Below are 22,571 nucleotides of genomic sequence, written 5' to 3' on the forward strand. Positions count from 1 at the left end.
GAGATAATATTTCATTGCAGACGTAAAAATGCTTTATTATTAACTGAATTCAAATTCGTCAAGGCCCGAAATTTCACACAACAAAAAAAAAAAAAAAAAAAAAGAAGAAGAAGTTGAAAGAAAAAAGACATTGTTCTGTAAATATATATTGATAAATTTAAACTAAATAGGGTTAATAAAATAACATGTCATTAGCATAATTATTTGTAGATTTCTTTTCATAAGATATTGCACTGTGTGCATTTTCATCACATATATTCAGTTAGAGTGATCTGCTCCTTTATATAATTTATGTATCACTCATCATTTCAAGCATTCTTAAGAATTTAAAAGAGAAAACAGATTAATTGAACACTTTATTTGCATGTATTTTCCCATTTTAGTAATTTGCAACATTGATTTTTGTTCTTCTGTTCTTCGTAAATTGTCTTTGAATATTTTCCCTGGGGGTAAATGTGTATTACCTTATTTTGACAATGAAGTAAATAAACTAAATATTCACAGATTATAATTATCTCAATATTTAATTTTTTTTCTTGACTGTATAGAGGATACTTCATTCTGAATCCATTTTAGCAAAAAGGATTTTCAAACACTCTAAAACTTTCCTGAAAAGGGGGGATCATTATTTTTTATAAACGTGTCATAGTGTAAGAAATTGAGAAGACATTTTGAGTAACACCTTTTAAAATCTTTTATGAGAATTACTCATTTAAAAGAAATTAAATTTGTTCTACTTGTAATTACATCAAATTTTAATAAGATTATTACGTAACTGTTATCCAACTCAAACGGTGTCATCTGAATTGATTTACCTCTATTCATTAATTGCGCTAATTACTATTGTTATAATTTAATATTTATGTGTCACAACGTATATAGCCTATCAGTTAAGTTTCAGGTTCTGAACTGCCTGTTATGTGATATTTACCAAAATTCATCCAACCGACCTAATATACTTCACTAAATTACTGTTTTTATTATCTATAGCATTTTACTTTCGTTGTTGCCAAAAAATTTATATTTATTGAAATGACAGGTCACTAAATGTCATGGGTATGGATAGGATCACTAGACCATGAAGCTATCTACCATATAAACCGAAGGGCGATTCAATAATTCGTCGCACTATCCCAAGAAAAAAAATCCAATTTGCAGGAAAGAAAGAAAAAAGAACAGAATGTCTACTGATTTAAGAAACTTAACAGAAGCAATAGAAAATTTAGCAGAAGCAACAAAGGATTTGGAAAAATGGAAGACGAGCGCGGCAGAGAACATGGATAATATGTTTCTGGTCCTGATGGGGATCATTATATACTGTAAGTTTTACTACTCCTTCTATCTCCATTTTTCCTGTACTTTATGTGCAAAATATTTAGGTGGTAGAAATATATATATATATAAATTCAGACTAATGAAAAGAAGAGAAAAGATTATTTTCTGAGAGAGAGAATTAAAATAACTACAAAATAAAGGTTTACTGACATTCATTTTTCATTTGCAAATGCGCTGATGAATTAAATGATTTTTTTTTTCAATTTTTTTAAGACTATAAAGCATTAAAATATTTTCCTAAAATTTACATTTAATTTGTTGAATATGATAAAAAAAAAAAAAAAAAAAAGAAGCCCCTATTAGCTTTATGATTTTTTTTTTTTCAGTAATGCAGGGTGGATTTGCTTTGATCGAATCTGGCTGTGTCCGAAGTAAAAACACCACGAATATCCTGATAAAGAATCTGTTAGATTCCTGTAAGGTTCAAACTTTTATTTTCTCCCAAATCTCTCAAATGAAAAGAAGAAATTATCATTATTGTGTGTATATGTTTTTGTGTAATTTTTCATTTTCTATCTTTGATCATATAAACGCACTATCCATTTTTATCACTATTCTCTGAACCATGAAAAAGTCCATTACAAGTCCAGCAAAGAGAGGTACCGGTGTTATACTCTCTCAACCGTGACTTACTGGTTGGCGTGGTGATATCTAATTCTATAAAAAAAAATGGATTGAATAGATTGTGTAATCTTAAAAGATACGTAATTGCTTAAATAAGTCATCTTTTGAAAACTATAGAGGGTAATGACATCGTTGCTTCAGGAAACATGACCTTCTTTGGGGACAAAGAATTCTCACTTTGCAATTTAATTGCAATGTACTAGTTCATTTTGTCTGCCTTATTATGTTAAACAACCCCATAAAAGGCCTCATACTTAGAAAAAAATTTCTCACATCATTTTCTCAAGTGCAATAAGGTTTCGGTTTCTGAAAGTGGCCTATATTTTCCAGATGAATTATAAGATTGTAAAATCTTTGTAGCGAATTTATTTCAAAGAAGCTATATTTCCTTTTATCAAACTTACTATAGAATAATGACAATAATGGTGCATATACTATTAATCATGAATTGGATTCTGCATGTGACCTATTTTTCTGGATGAATGATCATAAACTAAAGATCTTTCTTGGAGCAGATCGTTTCTCAAGTACATGTAGCTGTATGTACTACCCTGTCAAATCTTGCACACATGTTGCATACAAGAATACATAATATCATAATGCTTCAGAAGCTGTTTATATTTTCGGAAAGACTGATCAGAAAGATATTAATACCTGGAGCAGGATCATTCCAAAAATAGTTTTACATATAAGCCCTACCTAAACCAAACTTGTAGGGTTGATGTATCTGGGGATGCTTATTGCAAGAGAAGCTCAGGATAAATTTTCTGGATGAGTGCTCAGATAGATGTTTTTGGAGCTTGCATGTTTATTGTTCGGTCCGAAATATCTAGAAGTCTTGCCTTGACCAGTTTAACATAGACGTTACACCTTGGGATGCATACTATCAATCACGTCTCAGATACTGCATGTGACCTACATTTTTCGGATGAGTGAAAGTTGTGAAAGTAATTTTCACTCTTAGGTATCGACAGATCAAGAGTTGTTCATTTTTGTATGGATGGTATAAGAATGACCAATCTTGCATGAAGTACATTACGAAAGATGGATCCTTTTTTTTGGTATGCCCAACTTTCTGAAAAATATATAAATCGAGGATTGTGTAGCGATATTGCACCTTGGGATGCAAATCGGTAAAGATGCTTCGGATGCAGCATGTGATATCTTAAAGAGCTGCATTCAAAAGTGATTACATAGTGATTACATATTCAACGTAACAATTATCAAACTTACAAAGATGTTGCTTTCATGTATACATAAAATTTCAGATACTGCGTCATCCTCACAACACCAGGGGTCCTGAGTCCACACGACCACGTATGGACCCAGAACCTATGAAAATTTCTTGACCAACAAAACAAAACAAAACTCAAATCCATTTCCCAAACGTGAAAAACACCTATTTCGTGGTGGTGATGTGGGGTCCACGTTTTCTGGGGGGGGGGGGGTTCCAAAGTCATTTTTTCTTTCCTTCAGTATATACTTTTAATACCTCTGCAAATTCCAGGGGGCTCCGGACCCCCACCCCCACCCCCTCTAGATCTGTGCATGTATTTTACAGCTGAAGTTTTTTGAAGAATATTCTTCTTCAAGCATTTTCAAGTCCATACATTATCTTAATTTGAATCCACTAAATATGGAGTGTCTCTCGTTAATTGATAACTTTCTTCAGTGAAATGAGTCTTTAACAAGAATTAAATGAATAACCTTACCATAGAGTCAAACAGCAGAGTGTAGGTATTATGACTGTCATTCCTGACATTGTGAGAAAAAATGAAATCGCACAAAAGTTTTCTTTATAATTCGGATATTCTGCATTTAATCCAAATTTACATTTCATTGATTTTTCTTTCCAGTCATTTCAGGAGTGTTCTATTGGATTTTCGGATACGCCTTCGCATTTGGCGCGGGGAACGCCTTCATAGGTTACGATCATTTTGCCCACGGCGGTATGGACGATTCATCCTACGCCACCTGGTTTTTCCAGTACGTATTTGCTGCCACCGCTGCCACGATTGTTTCTGGAGCAGTTGCAGAAAGATGCGAATTCATAGCTTATCTTGTTTACAGTTCTTTAATAACAGGTATAATTGATTGATTCTTTTATTTTACAGCATTGTTTTATCATGCTAATCTGTTATTAATCAAACCTCAATATACATGTACAAATGTATTATGTTCTTTGGTTTTCTTCTCACTTTACTTGAAACTTACCCAAATTAAATTCAAGATTCGAAGTTGATGAGAAGCAGAAGGCAAGGGGTTGACCCCCTTCTTTCTCTCCTTGTTTTAAACATAAAACACGTCAATGAATTACATGATGTATTATATAGGATTTATCTACCCTGTATTGACACACTGGGCGTGGTCGTCGGAGGGATGGATGAACCAGGGCTTCACTTACGACACGGGAGACAACTCCACCAATACGATCGCAATATCATACCAGGTAGAGAGAGAGAGAGAGAGAGAGAGAATGAGAGTGAGAATGTATGTGTGTGTGTGTCAGTTTACTTACCACATACAGAGAAACACTGATATCACGAACCGCTAGTTAGTTTTATCACAATAGTAGATAAACTCTCATCAGTTTATGGCCGGTATTTGATGACAGATGTGCATATTGCAGTTAAAGGCGTGTCTACACTATAACTGCGTTCTATTTTGCTGCATATTTTTATTAACTATACAGGTGTACAGTAAGCACCTCTTACATTAAAGAAGTTTGTTTGAATGTATTTAAAAAAACAAACAAACAAACAAAAAACAATTGTCATTATTGTCGTTGACAAGTTTTATTTAGACATTAATCTCCTTTTTGAATCAATTGTATTTTCTTTATTTTTTACTTTAAGGATTTTGCGGGTAGCGGAGTAGTGCATACATGTGGTGGGATCGCTGCATTTTTGGCGGCATTGGTAATGGGACCCAGAATTGGGAGATTCGATAAAGAAACAGGGGCACCACTGGAGATCAAAGGTCACTCTGTACCGGTAAGACATTCTGGTTATATTGCACCTTGTTTTCATTATCTGCACTGCACATGATTTAAAAAGTAAAGGAAAATTTTACGCCGGATTATTGCACTGATGGAACCGTTCTATTGTAGCTGGCTGCCCTCGGAGGATTTATTTTGATCTTTGGTTTCCTGGCTTTCAACGGCTCCTCCCAAGGCTCTATTTCTAACCCTGGAGATGGAGCTGCAGTCGCTATGGCGATAAAGAATACCGTCATGTCAGGTTCTTCCGGCGCTTTTACAACAATGTTCATGAACAAACTTCCATGGTTTGGAGATCGGAAGTGGAGTTTTGCAACCACGCTTAATGGTGCTTTAGCAGGAATGGTAATTTTACAGATAATTCTTTGAAGTCTCAAGATTTGCCCCCCCCCTCTCTCTCTTTCTCTCTCTCTCTCTCTTTGACAGCTTTCTTATGTATTAATGTCTATGAAGCAACAAGACATACAGGTTTGGCCACAATTTAATTCATGGTGTGTATTCTAAAGTAAAACAGGCAATGTACTCTGAAAATTTTGTTAATTTGCTTGTAGGTATCCATCTGTGCTGGTTGTAACCAAATGGAAACTTATGCTGCTTTTATTGTTGGAATTGGAGGAGGTGTTGCCTATATGATCACCACATGGTTGGTTCTATTCAAATTCAAAGTTGATGACCCTCTGGACGCATGCGCAGGTAGAAATAAACATAAACTCATGGTATCCTTGCTCATTGAACTTTAATAAGAATGGTTGGAGACCCATATAAAACAAATGCCCTTTGTAAATATAACTAAAAATATTGGAACATGTAACACGAGATTTTGTTTGATAATGTGGTTTATTTCTTGTCATTAGTGACGTTAAGTATTGCTGAAATTCATTATATTTGTTTGACAGTGCACTACGGAGGAGGAGTGTGGGGAGTAATTTCAATCGGGCTCCTTTCTAGAGATGTTGGGATTCTGTATAAATGGAATGCCGAGGCCGGTCTGGTATGAAACTATAAAATTTCCATAATGCAACATACCCTTTTTTTCTGACATTTCCAATCAATAGCAAATGACAAACAATATGATTTCTTCTAAATTTGATGAACAATGTCTTAAATGACTTTTATATTTCAAAACAATTAACAATACTTTATTGCCTTTTAAGATACTTGTAAATAAAAAAAAAATATCGTATTTACAGACCCTGGCTTGGCAGCTGACATGCCTGGTGGCCATTATTGCGTGGACTGGTGCTCTTTGTTTTGTTATGTTCTACATCCTTAAAAAGCTTCACCTCTTAAGAGTATCATTCGAGTGGGAAACGAAAGGTAATTGAAATCTTAAAAGAATTAGTCTCATCTGTAAATTGCTTCCGTATTTGCTGCTTGTCTAATTTTTAAGCTTCTTTATAGGTTTGGACATTCCAAAACACGGAGAACCAGCGTATCCGGCCGAGGCATACGGACACGGATGGGGGGAGAAGGGGGACACCTTGTTCACGATGGTTAAAAAAGCAACTAAAGTTTCCTCTGAATCTACTATGAAACTTGGTGAGTAAATATTTCTGTAGAATCAACATCAGATTTAGATTTACTCTTGTTAACTAGATACACATGTATATACAAATTAAGACTTTCCAGATACACTTGTTATTTTCATAATAAATATTGAAATATGTTTTAAAGGTTATATTTAAGCTTTCTTAATTAAATAGCCTCTGTTTATTTTTTGTAGCTTTATCAGAAATTTCCCTTGGAAATGTGAGCGTCCTAACAAATATGACGGAAAAAACCCAGTTGTAAGGACTATTGACTAAATATTCGACAAGTGAAACAGAGACTGAATGTTTTTCTTTCTTGAATTCAGAGGCGACTCCGATGTAATTTGTATATATGTATGAATTTAACTAAATATTTCAATCAAAAATTTGTGAAACATCTTTTTTAATTATTTCTCATATATATGAAAAATTGTCCCACCATCATACTAATGAATTTCAAAACATTTGAAATTGAGGACCGTTATATTTACATGATTTTCAATGGTAACTTGTAACTTCTGCATCTACATGTAGTTAAATGATAATTAATTCTTTGTGGAGAAATACATATACCCAATAAATCATTGGAATTTTAAAATTCCTGCCAATTCATACCTTACTATGTAGAACAAAACCAAACAAGATGTGTTTGTGAAACACTGATTCCCCCGTATGGCAACTCATAACAAAGGTTAAACTTTCTCAAATGCAAATCAAATATGTTGGTACCCAAAGTAAGGTCTTGTCTCGAGGAATATACCTGTGAAATATGAAAACCCTAGCAGCAACCATTGAATAGATATGGAAAAGGTTAAAGTTTTTCAAAAGTAAGTCAAACATCAAGGTCAACTTCAAATGGTTAAAAATAATGGTGCCCAAGGAAAGGCCTTCTCACAAGAAATACACATGTGAAATATGAAAGCCCTAACACCAACCGTTCAAAAGTTATGGCCAAGGTTAAAGTCTTTCAAAAGTAGGTCAAATTCCAAGATCAAAGGGTCAAAGTTGTTGGTATCCAAAGGAAGGTCTTGTCACAAGGAATACATATATGAAGTATGAAAGCCATAGCACTAACCGTTCAAAAGTAATAGCCAAGGTTAAAGTTTTGCAAAAGTAGGTCAAACTCCAAGGTCAAGGTCAAAGGGTCAAAGTTGATGGTATCCAAAAGAAGGCCTTGCCACAAGGATTACGTATGTGAAGTATGAAAGCCCTAGCACTAACCGTTCAAAAGGTATAGCCAAGGTTAATGTTTTGCAAAAGTAGGTCAAACTCCAAGGGCAAGGTCAAAGGGTCAAAGTTGGTGGTATTTGAAGGAAGGAATTGTCACAAGAATTACACATGTGAAGTATGAAATCCCTACCACCAACTGTTCATAAGTTATGGCCAAGGTTAATGTTTTTTCAAAAGTAGGTCAAACTCCAAGGTCAAGACCAAAGGGTCAAAGTTGTTGGTATCCAAAGGAAGGTCTTATCACAAGGTACACACATGTGAAGCTTGAAAGCCCTAACACCAACTATTCAAAAGTTATGGCCAAGGTTAAAGTCTGAAAAAAATTAGCAAAGTGGGTCAAACTCCAAGGTCAAGGTCAAAAGGTCAAATTTTATAGTACCCAAAGAAAGGTCTTGTCACAAGGTATTCATATGGGAAATATGAAAGGCATAGCTCCAACCAATCAAAAGTTATGGGCAAGGTTAAAGTTTTTGCGGACAAACAGACAGGCTGACAGACAGACGGACGGACAGGACAAAAACTATACGCCCCCGACTCTTCGATTACGGGGGCATAAAAAGGCGTGTACAAGAGTGGATAGTACTACACTGCATACACGTATCTAGAAGGAGGGGGGTTCGCCCCTCCCCCCCCCCATTGTAATTTGCAGAGTTATTAAAAGTACATGTATATACTGAAGTTAATAAAAATGACTTTGGAACCACCTCCCTTCAGAAAACCTAGGTGGACCCCTCCCCCCTTAGGAAAAAATTCCTGGATCCGCGCCTGCACGGTATATTTTGTTTATCTCCTATTACTACGCTATTGTTTATCACCACTTACTTTTTTTCCCAAGGAAAACTTTACACATTCGTATTTCTACAGTCCTAAATATCTGACCCATAAAACTCTTTAAAACTTTTAACAGGGCCCCGATCTGTTATCTATGGATATGGACATTCGTAAAAGCCCTTTTGCTTTTATCTTAGATTAATGCTTTCTTGGCTAAAATCGTTCATCCATTTCAGATATAAACAATTTTATGAGGAGACGAGATATATCTGTTAAACCGTGTCAGGGATGACACTTTCATAATTTGCTAGATATCGGAAATATGGTGCATGTATCTTAAAAAACGAATGCAAATCATTTTGGAACAAGATGTGTTTGTGAAACACCGATGCCCCCGTATGGCAGCTTATAGCGAAGGTTAAACTTTCTCAAATGCAAGTCAAACTCCAGGTCAAGATATAAAAAATGTCGGTACCAAAAGAAAGGTCTTGTCTCAAGGAATATACCTGTTTAATTTGAAAGCCATAGCACCAACCATTGAAAAGATATGGAGAAGGTTAAAGTTTTTCAAAATTAAGTCAAAATCAAGGTCAAGGTCAATGGACCGAAATTGTTGGTATCAAAAGGAAAGTCTTGTCAAAAGGAATACACATGTGAAATATGAAAGTCCTACAATGTAACATCAACCATTGATTCAGCAATTATGACCAAGGTTAAGGTTTTTCAAAAGTAGGTCGAACTACAAGGTCAAGGTCAACGGGTCAAAGTTGTTGGTATCCAAAGGAAGGTCTTGTCACAAGGAATACACATGTGAAGTATGAAAGACCTAGCTCCAATTGTTCAAAAGATATGACCAAGGTTAAAGTTTGTGAAAAGTAGGTCAAATTCCAAGGTCAAGGTCAACGGATCAAAGTTGTTTGTATCCAAAAAAAAGGTCTTGTCAAAAGGAATACACTTGTGAAATATGAAAGTCATAGCTCTTGCCAATCAAAAGTTATAGGCAAGGTTAAAGTTTTTGCGGACAAACAGACAGACAGACGGACGGATAGGGCAAAAGCTATATGCCCCGAATCTTCAATTACGGGGGCATAATGAAATTTTAAAAAATAAACCAAAATCATCTTTTTAGACCCATAGGGTATATTTTTTAACAATGTTCATAATCAATATCCTGTTGTCATCCTTGCTTCAAAATGAGAATTGATTTTAAGTGATGGAATACACAGAGGTCACATGAAGTTCACAGAACTAATATGTCAGTTTCCGAATTTTCTCATATTATTAGCTTTTCTAATCGAAATTGTCCATTGTCTCTCTTCGTCAGTGTCATTGTTGGAGTAAACTTTTCACATTTTTCATTTTCTTCTCCAAAACCACTAGGCCAATTTCAACCAATCTTGGCACAGAGTATTCTTGGGTTAAGAGGATTTGTGTTTTTATGCCCCCGTAATCGAAGATTCGGGGTCATATAGTTTTTGCCCTCTCCGTCCGTCCGTCTGTTTGTCCGCAAAAACTTTAACCTTGCCCATAACTTCTGATTGGTTGAAGCTATGACTTTATTTCACATGTGTATTCCTTGTGACAAGACCTTTCTTTGGGTACCATCATATTTGACCTTTTGACCTTGGAGTTTGACCCACTTTTGCAAAATTTTACATGTATGAGACTTTAACCTTGGCAATAACTTTTGAACAGTTGGTACTTGGGCTTTCAATCTTCACAGGTGTATTCCTTGTGACAAGACCCTCCTTTGGGCACCAACAACTTTGACCCTTTGACCTTGACCTTGGAGTTTGACCTACTGTTGAAAAAACTTTAACCTTGGCCATAACTTTTAAACATTTTGTGCTAGGGCTTTCATATTTCACATGTGTTTTTCTTGTGACAAGACCTTTCTTTAGATACCAACAACTTTGACCTTTTGACCTTGACCTTGGATTTTGACCTACTTTAATTTTGAAAAACTTTAACCTTGGCCATAACTTTTGAACAGTTGGTGTTAGGATTTTCATACTTCACATGTATATTCCTTGTGACAAGACCTTCCTTTGGAAACCAACAATTTTGGCATTGACCTTGACCTTGGAGTTTGACCTACTTATAAAAAAATAACTTTTGCCATAACATTTGAACCTTTGGTTCTAGGGCTTTCACATTTCAGGATCATGTGTATCATATGTGACAAGACCTTCCCTTTGGCACCATTTGACCTTGACCTTGCCATTTTACTTACTTTGAAAAAACTTTAACCTTTGCCATAACTTTTCAACCGTTGGTGCTATGACTTCCATATTTCACAGGTATATTCCTTTAGACAAGACCTTTCTTTGGGTACCAACATTTTTGATCTTTTGACCTGGAGTTTGACTTGCATTTGAGAAACTTTAACCTTCGCCATAAGCTGCCATACGGGGGCATCAGTGTTTCACAAACACATCTTTTTTTTTAAACAAAGGGCCACACCCTCTTACAAGGGGAGATAATTAAGAAAAAGTAAAAATTGGGTGGGGTCATTTAAAAATCTTTTTCTCAATAACCAGAAAAGATGAAACTTGTGTGAAAGCTTCCTGTTATAGGGTAGATTCAAATTTGTTCAAATTTGATCCCCGGGGTAAGGTAGGGCCACTTTAAGCGATCATTTTTACATGGGAATATATGGGGGAAATCTTTCTTCTCTAGAACAGCAAAGCCATGATTAGTCACATTTATAAATATCTTTATAATATATCTTTATAACATGTCTTTAAAAATCTTCTTCTCAAGAACAGCAAGGCCATGATTAGTCATATCTTTATGGAAACATCCTCAGGTAACAACTTTAAATTTGTTCAAATCAAGTCCCCCGGGGTTAGGATTGGGCCACAGTATGTGATCTTAATTTAAGATAGAATAACATGTATATTAGAATAGGGGGAAATCTGCTGATGAAGAACAGAAGGACCATACAGTGATTCAGGTGAGCGTTGTGACCCATGGGATTTTGTTAAAATTTTCAGCAATTTTCGGGCACATTTTGTTTCAGAAAGCACTTAGCACAAGCTTGTCTATTTGACAAAATGTTCTTATATCTTGCACTAATATCAGATATATCTTATGTTACAAGAATATCGTAGATACGCATGCAAATTTGCGCTTTATCTTTACTAGTGAAAGGTGTTTCAAATATGACGGTATTTCAAATTTCATCAAAACTGAGAAAATTCGGTGAAATGTTCCAATTTGTGACCCTCTTGTGACCTTTGTGTACGCTTTGAATCAAAATTAATGTTGGTTTTAATCAATTCATGCAAATGTCAAGTATATGCTGTTACAGAACATTCAGAATTAGAATATTAAAATCATGCAGACTTACGGTCATCAAATAAAAAAAATTCTAAAACAAATTACTCTAAGATTGAGTCACATAGAAAATTGTCATATCAAGGAATTTGTTTGAAAGAATCAAATGCACAATAAAAACTTAAATGTTCCTCGCAAACTTACTCAAGAAAATGAATTTATTTACATTAATCATAACTGCAGTCTTTAATTTACAACATGTGTTTTCCCAGAATGTTGAGGCAATGCTTGTTCTTGGTTCCCGAGTCCATCACAAATCGTGATGTTGATTCAATCTTGCTATATAATTCAATCGTGCGTTCGTTTATAAATTCATTTGCAAAGTATTCAAACTATACATTGAATTGTGTGTAGTTTCTAATTTTATGCCAACATGCAACTAAGACTTTTACTTATTGTGTAATCATGACCTTAACACATGCAGATCATTTTTAAAAAGCTCTAAACATTAATGAAAAATGGTTTTTGGACTTAGAGAAAATTAAATCATATACATGTATATTGAATATATCTAGTTCATTTTCAATATTGGGTACCTGCCATTTTTCTCAAGGAAAATGTTCAGAGAGGATGAAGTATTGGTGAACAGAATACTTACATTAAGAAAATCCATGCAAATAATGTTTTCAATTACTTTAGCTTGGTTTATAATCTGCTTCAAATAGTGTCGTTTACTGTCGAGTTCCATTAATTCCACTTTTACATCGAAAGGCAGATCACTCTAACTGCATAAAAGTACCATGAGATTAGAACTCTTCAGTAGTGATAAGAGCTTCCTTAAAGATCAATGTGATTTTATTCGTTAAGAAAATTGAAATAAAAAATATATAGTAGACAACAACAACATGGATTACAAGAGACTGCTTTATTACAAACAACAAAAGGCTGATTGTTGAGTTTCTTTATGTCATAATTTGGGAACATTTTTAAACTAGATAATTTCTAATTTGCTAAATTCTTGATTAAAGTTAAAAGATGTACATGTATAGCCTGGTGCACATCAGCCTCGGCCAAATTCATCTAAATATCAGAGAAAAAATTGTAAATAAAGCTAGGATTTCTAGGATTTTAAAAAAAATCCTATATGCATCGCATGCTAAGTGCTCTCTCTCTCTCTCTCTCTCTCTCTCTCTCTCTCATATGTATTCCTGACTGTGAACTTTGTCTATGGTTAAGATGACAGACCGTGCGCATTATATGTGTCAGTATAACACCCACATGCATGTTCAGAGGAACAAAAAAAAAATAAAAAATACATCATCACATATGATAATGATATCAGTCTGTGTTGGACCACAAATATTATATCCTTCATGATGTAGGTCAACTAAGCAGAATGCAAAAAAGCCTATGTGCTCGAAGAAATTCTCTACTTGTGTTGAGGATAAGTCGTGTATGCGTAACAAGGGGTCCATGGGCCGCATCTCTCACCTGAGCATATTTTGTAGAAAAAAAAAGCAGAAATCCGTAATTGAGTAGTATTGAAAAGGTTTTAAAATATGTAAGTGATCACAAATACCCCCCCCCCCCCGGAAAGGGGACCTGATTTATTCACACTTAAATCTACACTAACTAAGGATGCTTTCACATTTCTTTGACTAATCATGGCTTTAGAAGATTTTTTCTGCAAGTTTGATTTTCTATTGTGGTCCCGCCCTAGCTACCCCCAGGGAACATGAATTTAACAAATTTGAATCTACACTACTTAAGGATGCTTCCATATAAATAACATCAATCATGGCTTTAATGTTCTGAGGAGAATTAAATTTTCATATATATTGCTATGTAAAACTTTGATCCCCCATTGTGGCCCCACCCTACCCAAGGGTCATGATTTGAACAAACTTGAATCTACATTATGTCAGAAAATTTTCGCATAAGATTCATCTTTTCTAGCCCAGTTGTTCTTGAGAAGAATTTCAAATACCCCCACCCACTTTTCACTATTTCTTTGTTATCTCCCCTTGGAAGAGGGTGTGTCCCTTCATTTGAACAAACTTGAATCCCCTTTACCCAATGATACTCTGTGCTAACGACAGACAACCGACAAATTTTGATCAGAAAAGCTTACTTGAGCCTTCGGCTCAGGAGAGCTAAATACATGCATTAATATTACTAATAATTTTAAATGTAAAGAGTAGGTCTTAAAGCTATAATGTGCAAATCAAAGTAAGTTAAATGGGACGAGCTCTACATAATCCAATATAATTTAAGTATTTAAGACTTTTATACCAAACTTCAACTAAATTGATTTCAATGTGATATCAAGTACTCACATGTTATGGGCATGAACATTTTTTTTTCCTTTTTAATTAATATATTTCTTGTCAAAGAATGGTAATTAACCACAAATATGTGTTCCATGTTCACCTTTTATACCTGAGAACCCGCCACGCTCCAGTGATATTACTATAAGTATATTAACCATGTATGTTTTATGTCTTATTTCATAAGGACAGTTCCATTGGTTTATGCAAGATCTTTAAAAAAATTTTGGCGGATCAAACATTATGAAAATCGGACATTTTCTCCACTTTGTTGTATCTGTGTTGATTATTTTCTGCACCATCGGCAATATTGAAGGTATGTACATACATGTTTTTACTCAAAATTGATAAAATGATTAGCAAATAAACCTACAGAACAGAGCGGTATTAATTGTGGACATATCTTCATTTCATTCTTCCATTTACAGTTTCTTTGATATATAATTTAATATATACCTGGTAATTGATGAAGATGGGGGGGGGGGCATGTTAAAGATAGCGATCGAAGGATATAAAAGAAATATATTTTATTCTTTAAAAATCTATTCAAAGTAGTAATGAAATATATTAGAATTGGCTCCCATAGCCTATTACTCTTGTCGGGACTTTTGTAGTTTGCTTTTCTTGAGAATTAATTATCGTGAATTTCCTCAGAATAACCAAATCTTATGTAAAACACGTAAAACATAACGTTTTGAATAAGTTGTCAAAAAAATCTCTGATCTTTAACACTTTATTTAAATAAAAACAAATATATATACAATGCATAAAACATGATAAAATATAGTCCAGTAAATTTCTATGGTTTTTCAGGTTCCACACCAATTTTCTTTAACAGATTTCGTTTAAAAATTGTAAAAATTGCTTACTTCATACAGTTTAATGCTAACCTACAGGCATATTGATAAGATAAAAAAAATTAATAATATCAACAATAAATTTATTTGTTTTTGTCATTTCCATTCTAAGTAAACATAAGATATGTTTTATACGTGTATAATGATAAGGAGTATCATAAGATTGTTTTGTTGTTGATCACGAACGTTGTTTTTGTCGGAGAAGATTGGAAACAGGTTACGCCTGTAAATGTTTTTCTCACAATCTATTCTTAGTAGAAAGTAGTAGATGAGTATATTAACCCATATACATATAGATACGATATATACTTTTTTGAGAAGAAATATACTCAAAAAGAAATATTTACGCAATTAAGGTGATTACAATACAATTTATTGAACAATATACTACTAAGCGGACATCTCTGTAATATACCTTTGAATGTTTGTAAATTAATTCATGTTCTTTTTCTTCTTGTTTTTTTTTTCTCGATGCTTTCACCCAAGAAACATGGGGAATGGATTTTATATAATCATTACATGTCTCGTATTGAAGCATATCCATAGCACACAAATTAGACGTTTTTAGTACAATTATCGATTAGCAAACCAATAATTACATAACATGTCAGTCTATGTTCAGCGTAAGAAAGTTTTCCGTACCTTAAGATAATAAATCTAAGAAAGCATTCATAAGCAAGCATATGCTGATTATGGACATGACATAAAGTGTAATGACACAGCGCACTGGTCTTCTAATTATGACAATATTATTGTTTCGCGGTTATATACTAACATACATGTTATAGAAATCGTATAAATTAGAGGCAAGATCTCGATGACTTTACAGAGAGGATAAAAGGTGAAGCATGCTGAATCACTACACGACTCTAATACGGGCCGACAAATCATTTCTAATCCAACACGAACCGACCATTAATTTTTAGGTCTTGGTAATTCATGCGTCTGTGCCACTCAAAATATATTTACATGTATTTTTCTCGCAAAATGTTTAAATAAAGATAAGTAATCTATTACACAGACAGATAATTTATCATATTTGGAATAGACAAAACAAAAATAAATCTAATAACTACAAAATTCCTTAGACGTTAATTATTGTGTAACCCTCGTAAGAGCAATATGTACCGACAATCAATAGCAGTTTTTGTTATGAAGATATATCGCTTTGTAATGGACGAAAACACTGCCCACATTTTGATTACAAATGGTCTTTAATCGAACATATTATTTCTTTCGCATCTTAATGCCAATTTCTTGTGTCAATGACTTCTAAAACATGCACATCATTTCTTTCATTTGAAAGCAACCCAGAATTAAATATGAAATGCTTCAAAAGCACACACATGTATTATTTTCCTTACAAGGTTGAAGAAAGTTTTTCTTGACGTTCTATGATTTTATTAATGCCCACCAAAAACCTGTTTTATAAAGCCAACACTATTTCAACTAGAAAATATGATTAATTGATACATCCATTAATACTTCCAGGTCAGCTAGGTCGAACACAGCGACCAAGGAGTCGTTTTGTTTTGCGTCAATCTTCACGCCCCACCACTGGAGCTGGTTCAACAATGGCAAGCCTTCTAAGACAGCGGCAAAGACAAAGGTTAAGTTTGCAAGGAACAAGTAACGCAAATGAAATACGCCGCCAGCTTCTGCGAATGATTGCAGCAAGACGATTGGGCTCGACCTCCTCATCTGCAGGTACCCGGAACACCATAACAGGTGTCCGGAACAGGAGTCGGGTAATCACGCAATGCCCGAGCATTAGTTGTGCCCCGGTTCCGGTTAATTGCAGAAGACTTACATTCTACATGACTGAGACAGGAAGACGGTGCAGGGGTTGTGATTTCAACCGCTGTGAAAACTTTCAATCACGATGGGAGAAGGGTTTTTCGAGAATAGAGTGAAATAACGTAAAGTTATGTCAAAGCTTCAAGATGAAGGCTGTGATAAATTCAACATCAATTCATCTTTATTGCTCGTCAGACTCACAGAGAAAGTAAGTGAAGAATGAACCGTTGTAATCAGTATCTGCGAGTGTGAGCGGGATACTTTACTTGCATGTCGAAGGAATTAAGAAATAAATATGTGAAGTTTTAGTGTCCTGGAAATCAGAGAAAGAGAAGCCAATATACATGTTCTTAAAGTAAAAGAATGTGACATGAACCAAGACACGGGCAATTCGATCACAATTCATTGTACATAATCATTATATAATTTAATTAGCAACCCAGTAGTATCCAGGGCTCTCACACCACTTTTTGGGACTCGGGCCGGTGCCGTACAAATTGGGAAAATTAGCGACCTTTTGGAGAATTTTGGGAAAATCATAACCAGACATTATACATTATATTCATGATATATTGAGTTTCTGGTGGTTGTTATCAACTAAATTTCTGTTTTGTAACACAGGGAAATATGAATTACAGGTTTAGTAACTACATATCTTCCTAAATGTTCTTAAATATTTGGGGAAGTGACAGATTGGGAAAAATAACACATTCAATTGGGAAAAAAGATAACTTTTTAAAATTGGGAATGGGGCCTTTGAACGGCCCCAAATAAAGAGAATCGAGAGCCCTGGTATCTATTGGACTATGTAGTTGTATTGCTTTGTTTTTGTTTCTGTTGTTTTTGTTCATTAAGTATAATGTCATATAAATGACCTGACACTTTTATGTTCTTGATTATTGATAGTATTTATATCGAGACATTTGCAATGGAGACAGAATATCTCCAGGAAAAGTTAATACTGTTTTTCGCAATTCCTCAGTCATGTTATGGCTATGTTGATTGTTTACACGTGTGTTCTCTGTGTCCTGTTCTTTGTGATCTACAATTTTTATATGTAATTAATAAAAAATGCTTTTGTTACTTTTGCCATTAAGAATGCAAGAAAAAAATCATTATGTTCAGTGCACTCTGAGAATTAGCTGATGTACGAATTTGCTGATGTAAATGAATATTGGATACTTCAGAATATCATGCATAACTGTTTGTTTATACATGAACGTAAACTGTTAAACTGAACTTATATTAAAATAGTAACACATACTTTGATTTATTAGTTTACATTCTGTCCAAAACGGCGTCTTTGTTATAAGTATACATGTACATGTGTATCGGAGTGTTTTCTCTGTGGGGTGTCTTTGAGTATGGATTCTGTCCATTTATTCTCCAGAGATTATACAGGAAGCGATGTAGATGTGAATACAAAAATTTAAAAAATTACACCATTAATTATGGAATTCCCATACAGCCGATTTCGTCACATACTCAATCTTGGCTATCCTATTCAACATCTGAAGAAAATGTCTGTTGTGTCATATATTTTCTTTTTCACTGTGACTACAGTTGAAAAGAATTTGCTACATAGTTTTTTTTTTTCTATGTGTCTCCAAAAAAAGCATACGTGAAATATACTATGTGCAATTTATATTTTTGCCAATGACCTTGTTGTTAGACCAACTTATTTCAATATTACAGAAATGGAACTCATTATATTTATCTGCATTTATACAAATATTTAAAACGAGTTTTGCTCGGAAGATAAGGTGTACTATTAAGTTTATAATTCAGAAAATTCACGTAATTATTAAATAGTTTCTTTAATTTTTTTTATTTTGAGTGATAATTTCATAGCAGAAAAAGACACAGCTTCAAACCATATTGTACTCATGGTCCATATACGCAGATGTGCAAAAGGATTCTTGATAATAAAAGTGAGATTTCATTTCAAAATAAACAGTTCATATTACATCTCTGTGTACATCAATATTAATTAATAAACTTGGCAAAAATCGGAATATATTACAAAATGAGGCCTAAAAAATCAATGATATAGCGTAATCATTCAGATGTGAATCAATTTGTATGCTGCTCTAGGTGAACAGTCGTTTTTGGAGAACGGCGCGCGCAGTCGCCGCATTTTGTCGCAAAGATTCACCAAGGAGATGCATTCACGCGCTGCTGGGTCTTTAATTTCATGATGATGCTTTAAATGTTCTTTACACGAAGGAGATGTAACATTTGTCACACATAAGGTATTTATAACTTTCATTGGTATTAACTAGTATCGCTGCTGATGGACAGTTATAATTCTGCAGCAAAGATTCTGTATATTAGGATTTGTAACGGAAATTATTTTTTCCTGCGCAGACTTGTCATTGCATGTATTTTGCAAAGCATAAAATATAAAAGGAGGCAGAATGCATGTGTAATGTAAAAATCAGGGCGATGTTCTTTCGACACTTTTGAGTAATGGATTTTTTTGCTTTTTCTCATCTCTGTTCAGCAGATGCCACAAGAATTCACCAGCCTCGGCTGTTTACCATCGCGAGCAGTGTGCACATGGAATGTGTTTTACCAGTCTTTGACAATATAATCAATAATAATATTGCTCCCTATTACAATGCCTGTAACAGCCAAATTGATCAACCTAATCACATAAAAATCTGCTCACTAGAACACGCGAATTCACGAATATCGATACATTTTCTGGAGTTTGAACACTGATTAAATCCGAAGTTATATAATACCTGAAGGAACAGTTGATGAGGTTCAGGGGTTTTTGCTTTACATCGTGTAGTTCAAAGGAAACAACTGCCAAACATCAACCAATAGGTGCCAATTATACGCCTTTCACTGCCATATCCTCTCTAGATCTGGATATTAACAGATCCGAACAATAATGTGTTATAAACATTGACAGTTGTAAAAACAAATTGTACATTTCTGCCATATAGAAAATCTTAATGATGTTCGAAAAACCACATGATCAGGTATCCTAACAACTCCCGGTCATTCTACCATATTTTTTGAAATTCTGATCATAAAGGGTGGCACAGATATATACATGAATATATATTGTATTCAAACTGTATTTTTTTTTCTCAGTGATACTAGTATACATCTTTTCGCAATTTTATAATCTGGAATGTAAAGACGTTTTATCGAAGAGTGTTGATTTAAATGCAAATGTCAAAAACCAATTTCACATGATTTAGTAATTAAAATTTCCGAACAGGTTTTAGTTTATAGGGAAAGGGATGCTCTGAAAATGTTGTAAATTGTGTCCATCTGTTAAAAGGATTTTCTTTTAATCGCCTTTTACTTAGCGATTATATATTAATGCTATGTCTTAATGAGGAAAACAAGTATAGTGCTGTTCCATTCCCGCATTCTATGTAGCAATCCCCGATAAAACCGATTTTGTACCTTTATTTGTAGAATGGATTCTCTGGACCAAGATGAGGTGGACACTCTTAATCAAGCTGCACAGACCGCAAGACAGAGAAGAGCCGAGAACTTCCGAAGAAGGAAGGTGGTCTCGGAGGTTTACGATGCAGTCCTGAAAAGTGACGCTAGTACACAGACGGTACTGTATCGACTCACTTTGGATTGTATGAGATTTAGTCATTTATTTCTAAACTTCAGTTAAGTTAATCAATTCCATAGGCACGTACAAAAGCCATTTTGGTATTTTTAACATTCAAAATATTTAATTTTGAAACTTACTGCATGTCAAACGTTGCAACATTCGATCTTTTCCATTTGTATTGCGTAATATTCCATTTGCATTGTATTTTTTTTTTATTTTTTATTTATTTATTTTTTTTTTTTTTTGATTTGCATTCTATAATTTTTATTTGTTCAATAATTTTTCATTTGTATTCTATAATTTTTCATTTGTATTCTATAATTTTCCATTTGTATTGTATAATTTTTTCATTTGTCTTGAATACTTTTTATTTTTATATACAATTAACAAAATTGTGTAAGTTTCCAGATAGCAAAAATACAATACAAATGGGAAAATATAGAATTCAGTTAAATTATACAATACAAATAGAAAATTGTACAACACAAAAGGAAAATCATACAATATAAATGGAAAATTATACAATAAAAAGGAAAATTATTATACAATAGAAATGAAATATTATACAATACAAATGGAAAAGATCGAATATTGAAAAGTTTGATATGTCATAGAAATTCTCCATTTTATTATAAATATGTTTTCCTCGAAGTTATTTATTTTAAAATTTTGCTTTGGGCAGGATACTTTCTTATAATGTACCATTGAATTAAGCAATGCTATCGTTTTATTCTGATGACAGATGAAAGAAAAGGAAGATCCAAGTCAAAGTCGACTTCACAGGACTTCACAGGGACTTTTATGCTTTACTTTATTCGTTACCTTGGTGACAAATGTAACAAACATCCGGAAGTACGGTCATCAGGACGATTCTTATTACACGGGACTAATGCTGAACTGTTTGTGTGTGTGTCTGCAAGTGATATCGTTATTCGCAGCTCTGTGTCAGTGTCTTAAGGAATTTATGATTTATGAAGTACCTATTTTAATGACAACTCTAAACAGAACCATACTCAAATTATCAGCCATAATCGTATTAATACAGATTTTCTTATGGATTTGAAAACCTAAAAAGATTGTTTTTTTTGTTCTGTTTTCTTTTTTTTCCGCTAAAGCATTTGTTTGGTTAAATCATATTGTATATTGTTTGCAACATAAGTGCTTTGATATACAAGTTCAGGTGCTCTTAGGCTCTTTGGATAGTGTAAACATAGGAGTTTAATATACAAATTTGAATTGTTAATTTCAACAATGAAATTCTATCTTTGTTGTATGATAAGGGTGATAACGATTGCAGAAAAAATAAATAATCCGCGTAAGATGGTTCATATATATATAATATATAATTTTTTCTGCAACCTTTGCATCCTTTTATTACTCTTATATCACAACAAAAATGGACATGTTATTGTTTTTCTTTAATCTGTCTTTGAAAGATTCATATAAAGTACGCAAAAATACGTCAAGTATTAACGCATCGGCCCTACGTTGCATCGATGGAAGAACCATGAAACAGTCAAACACTGGATCTAACTGGGATAATATTAATCTGGTTTTCTTAATACATACAAGAGAAAGTATTAAGTGGATATAAGTGTATTTGGATTAAGTACAAGGTTTCTATTTGTTGTTGTGGCATACATGTACTTAGAAGTGTGTTTGCAGTTATCAATTTTCAGTGAGATTCTTTAACTCCGCCGTGTTAGCGGCCGATGTGTCTAGGGTTTATGATGTACATTGGAGAATGTCAGAAATACTCAATTTAATAATGTCAGAATTATTCATATAAATAAATGGTTTTAATTGATGGGTACTGTGAAGTGCCAACCACAATATGTACAGTAAAATGAGATATGCCTTATGCTTTAAGATCAGATGACTGCTAGATTATGTGATGTATCTGTTTTTCGTTACTCTGTCAAACAGAAATCTATTTTTTTCGCTCTTCATACTGAATTCAATTACATGGAAATATACTCTTCAAAGCATAAACTGTGTACGCTTAATTTAGGTATGCACTCGTCGCCTTAGTACATGGAGGAGAAGATTCTATGTATTTAGCTTTTAACTAACCTGAGATGTCAAGTCATGACCCCTGTGTAAATATGGGTCCGCAATTTTACATGGGAATATATATGGAAACGTAAATTAAAAGCTTCTTCTAGAGAACAATTATAGTACGTACTCCTATGTTGTTTGTTTAAATAATGGCCATTAGGTCACGGATGCATGGGG

General features: G+C 33.9%; 2 protein-coding genes across 2 annotated transcripts; both read left to right on the plus strand.

Moving 5' to 3' along the window:
- The first annotated feature begins 1,180 nt into the window (after window positions 1–1,180).
- LOC133175781 (putative ammonium transporter 1) lies at window positions 1,181–6,778 on the plus strand. Its single transcript, XM_061310894.1, has 11 exons — window positions 1,181–1,319; window positions 1,662–1,751; window positions 3,816–4,043; window positions 4,293–4,408; window positions 4,815–4,952; window positions 5,069–5,302; window positions 5,509–5,650; window positions 5,854–5,948; window positions 6,148–6,274; window positions 6,359–6,496; window positions 6,681–6,778. Exons 1-11 carry the CDS (start codon window positions 1,181–1,183, stop codon window positions 6,746–6,748), a joined length of 1,515 nt encoding a protein of 504 aa, XP_061166878.1. The 3' UTR covers window positions 6,749–6,778.
- A 12,080-nt stretch (window positions 6,779–18,858) lies between these two features.
- LOC133175736 (uncharacterized) lies at window positions 18,859–21,427 on the plus strand. Its single transcript, XM_061310843.1, has 3 exons — window positions 18,859–18,999; window positions 20,186–20,333; window positions 21,079–21,427. The coding sequence occupies exons 2-3, from the start codon at window positions 20,187–20,189 to the stop codon at window positions 21,397–21,399; spliced, it is 468 nt and encodes a 155-aa protein (XP_061166827.1). The 5' UTR covers window positions 18,859–18,999; window position 20,186; the 3' UTR covers window positions 21,400–21,427.
- The last annotated feature ends 1,144 nt before the right edge of the window (window positions 21,428–22,571 follow it).

Source organism: Saccostrea echinata, unplaced genomic scaffold (genome assembly GCF_033153115.1).
Source record: "Saccostrea echinata isolate AGI-Se365-2 ecotype Australia unplaced genomic scaffold, CSIRO_AGI_Sech_v1 ptg000064l, whole genome shotgun sequence".
Lineage (NCBI taxonomy): Eukaryota > Metazoa > Mollusca > Bivalvia > Ostreida > Ostreidae > Saccostrea > Saccostrea echinata.

Bases quoted from the DNA above. Each gene is read 5' to 3' on its own strand.
- LOC133175781 (XM_061310894.1), top strand. From the start codon at position 1,181: ATGTCTACTGATTTAAGAAACTTAACAGAAGCAATAGAAAATTTAGCA. The intron at 1,320-1,661 runs GTAAGTTTTACT...TTTTTTTTTCAG, and splicing joins GATGGGGATCATTATATACT to TAATGCAGGGTGGATTTGCT. The intron at 5,303-5,508 runs GTAATTTTACAG...ATTTGCTTGTAG, and splicing joins ATGGTGCTTTAGCAGGAATG to GTATCCATCTGTGCTGGTTG.
- LOC133175736 (XM_061310843.1), top strand. From the start codon at position 20,187: ATGGATTCTCTGGACCAAGATGAGGTGGACACTCTTAATCAAGCTGCA. The intron at 20,334-21,078 runs GTACTGTATCGA...TTCTGATGACAG, and splicing joins GTGACGCTAGTACACAGACG to ATGAAAGAAAAGGAAGATCC.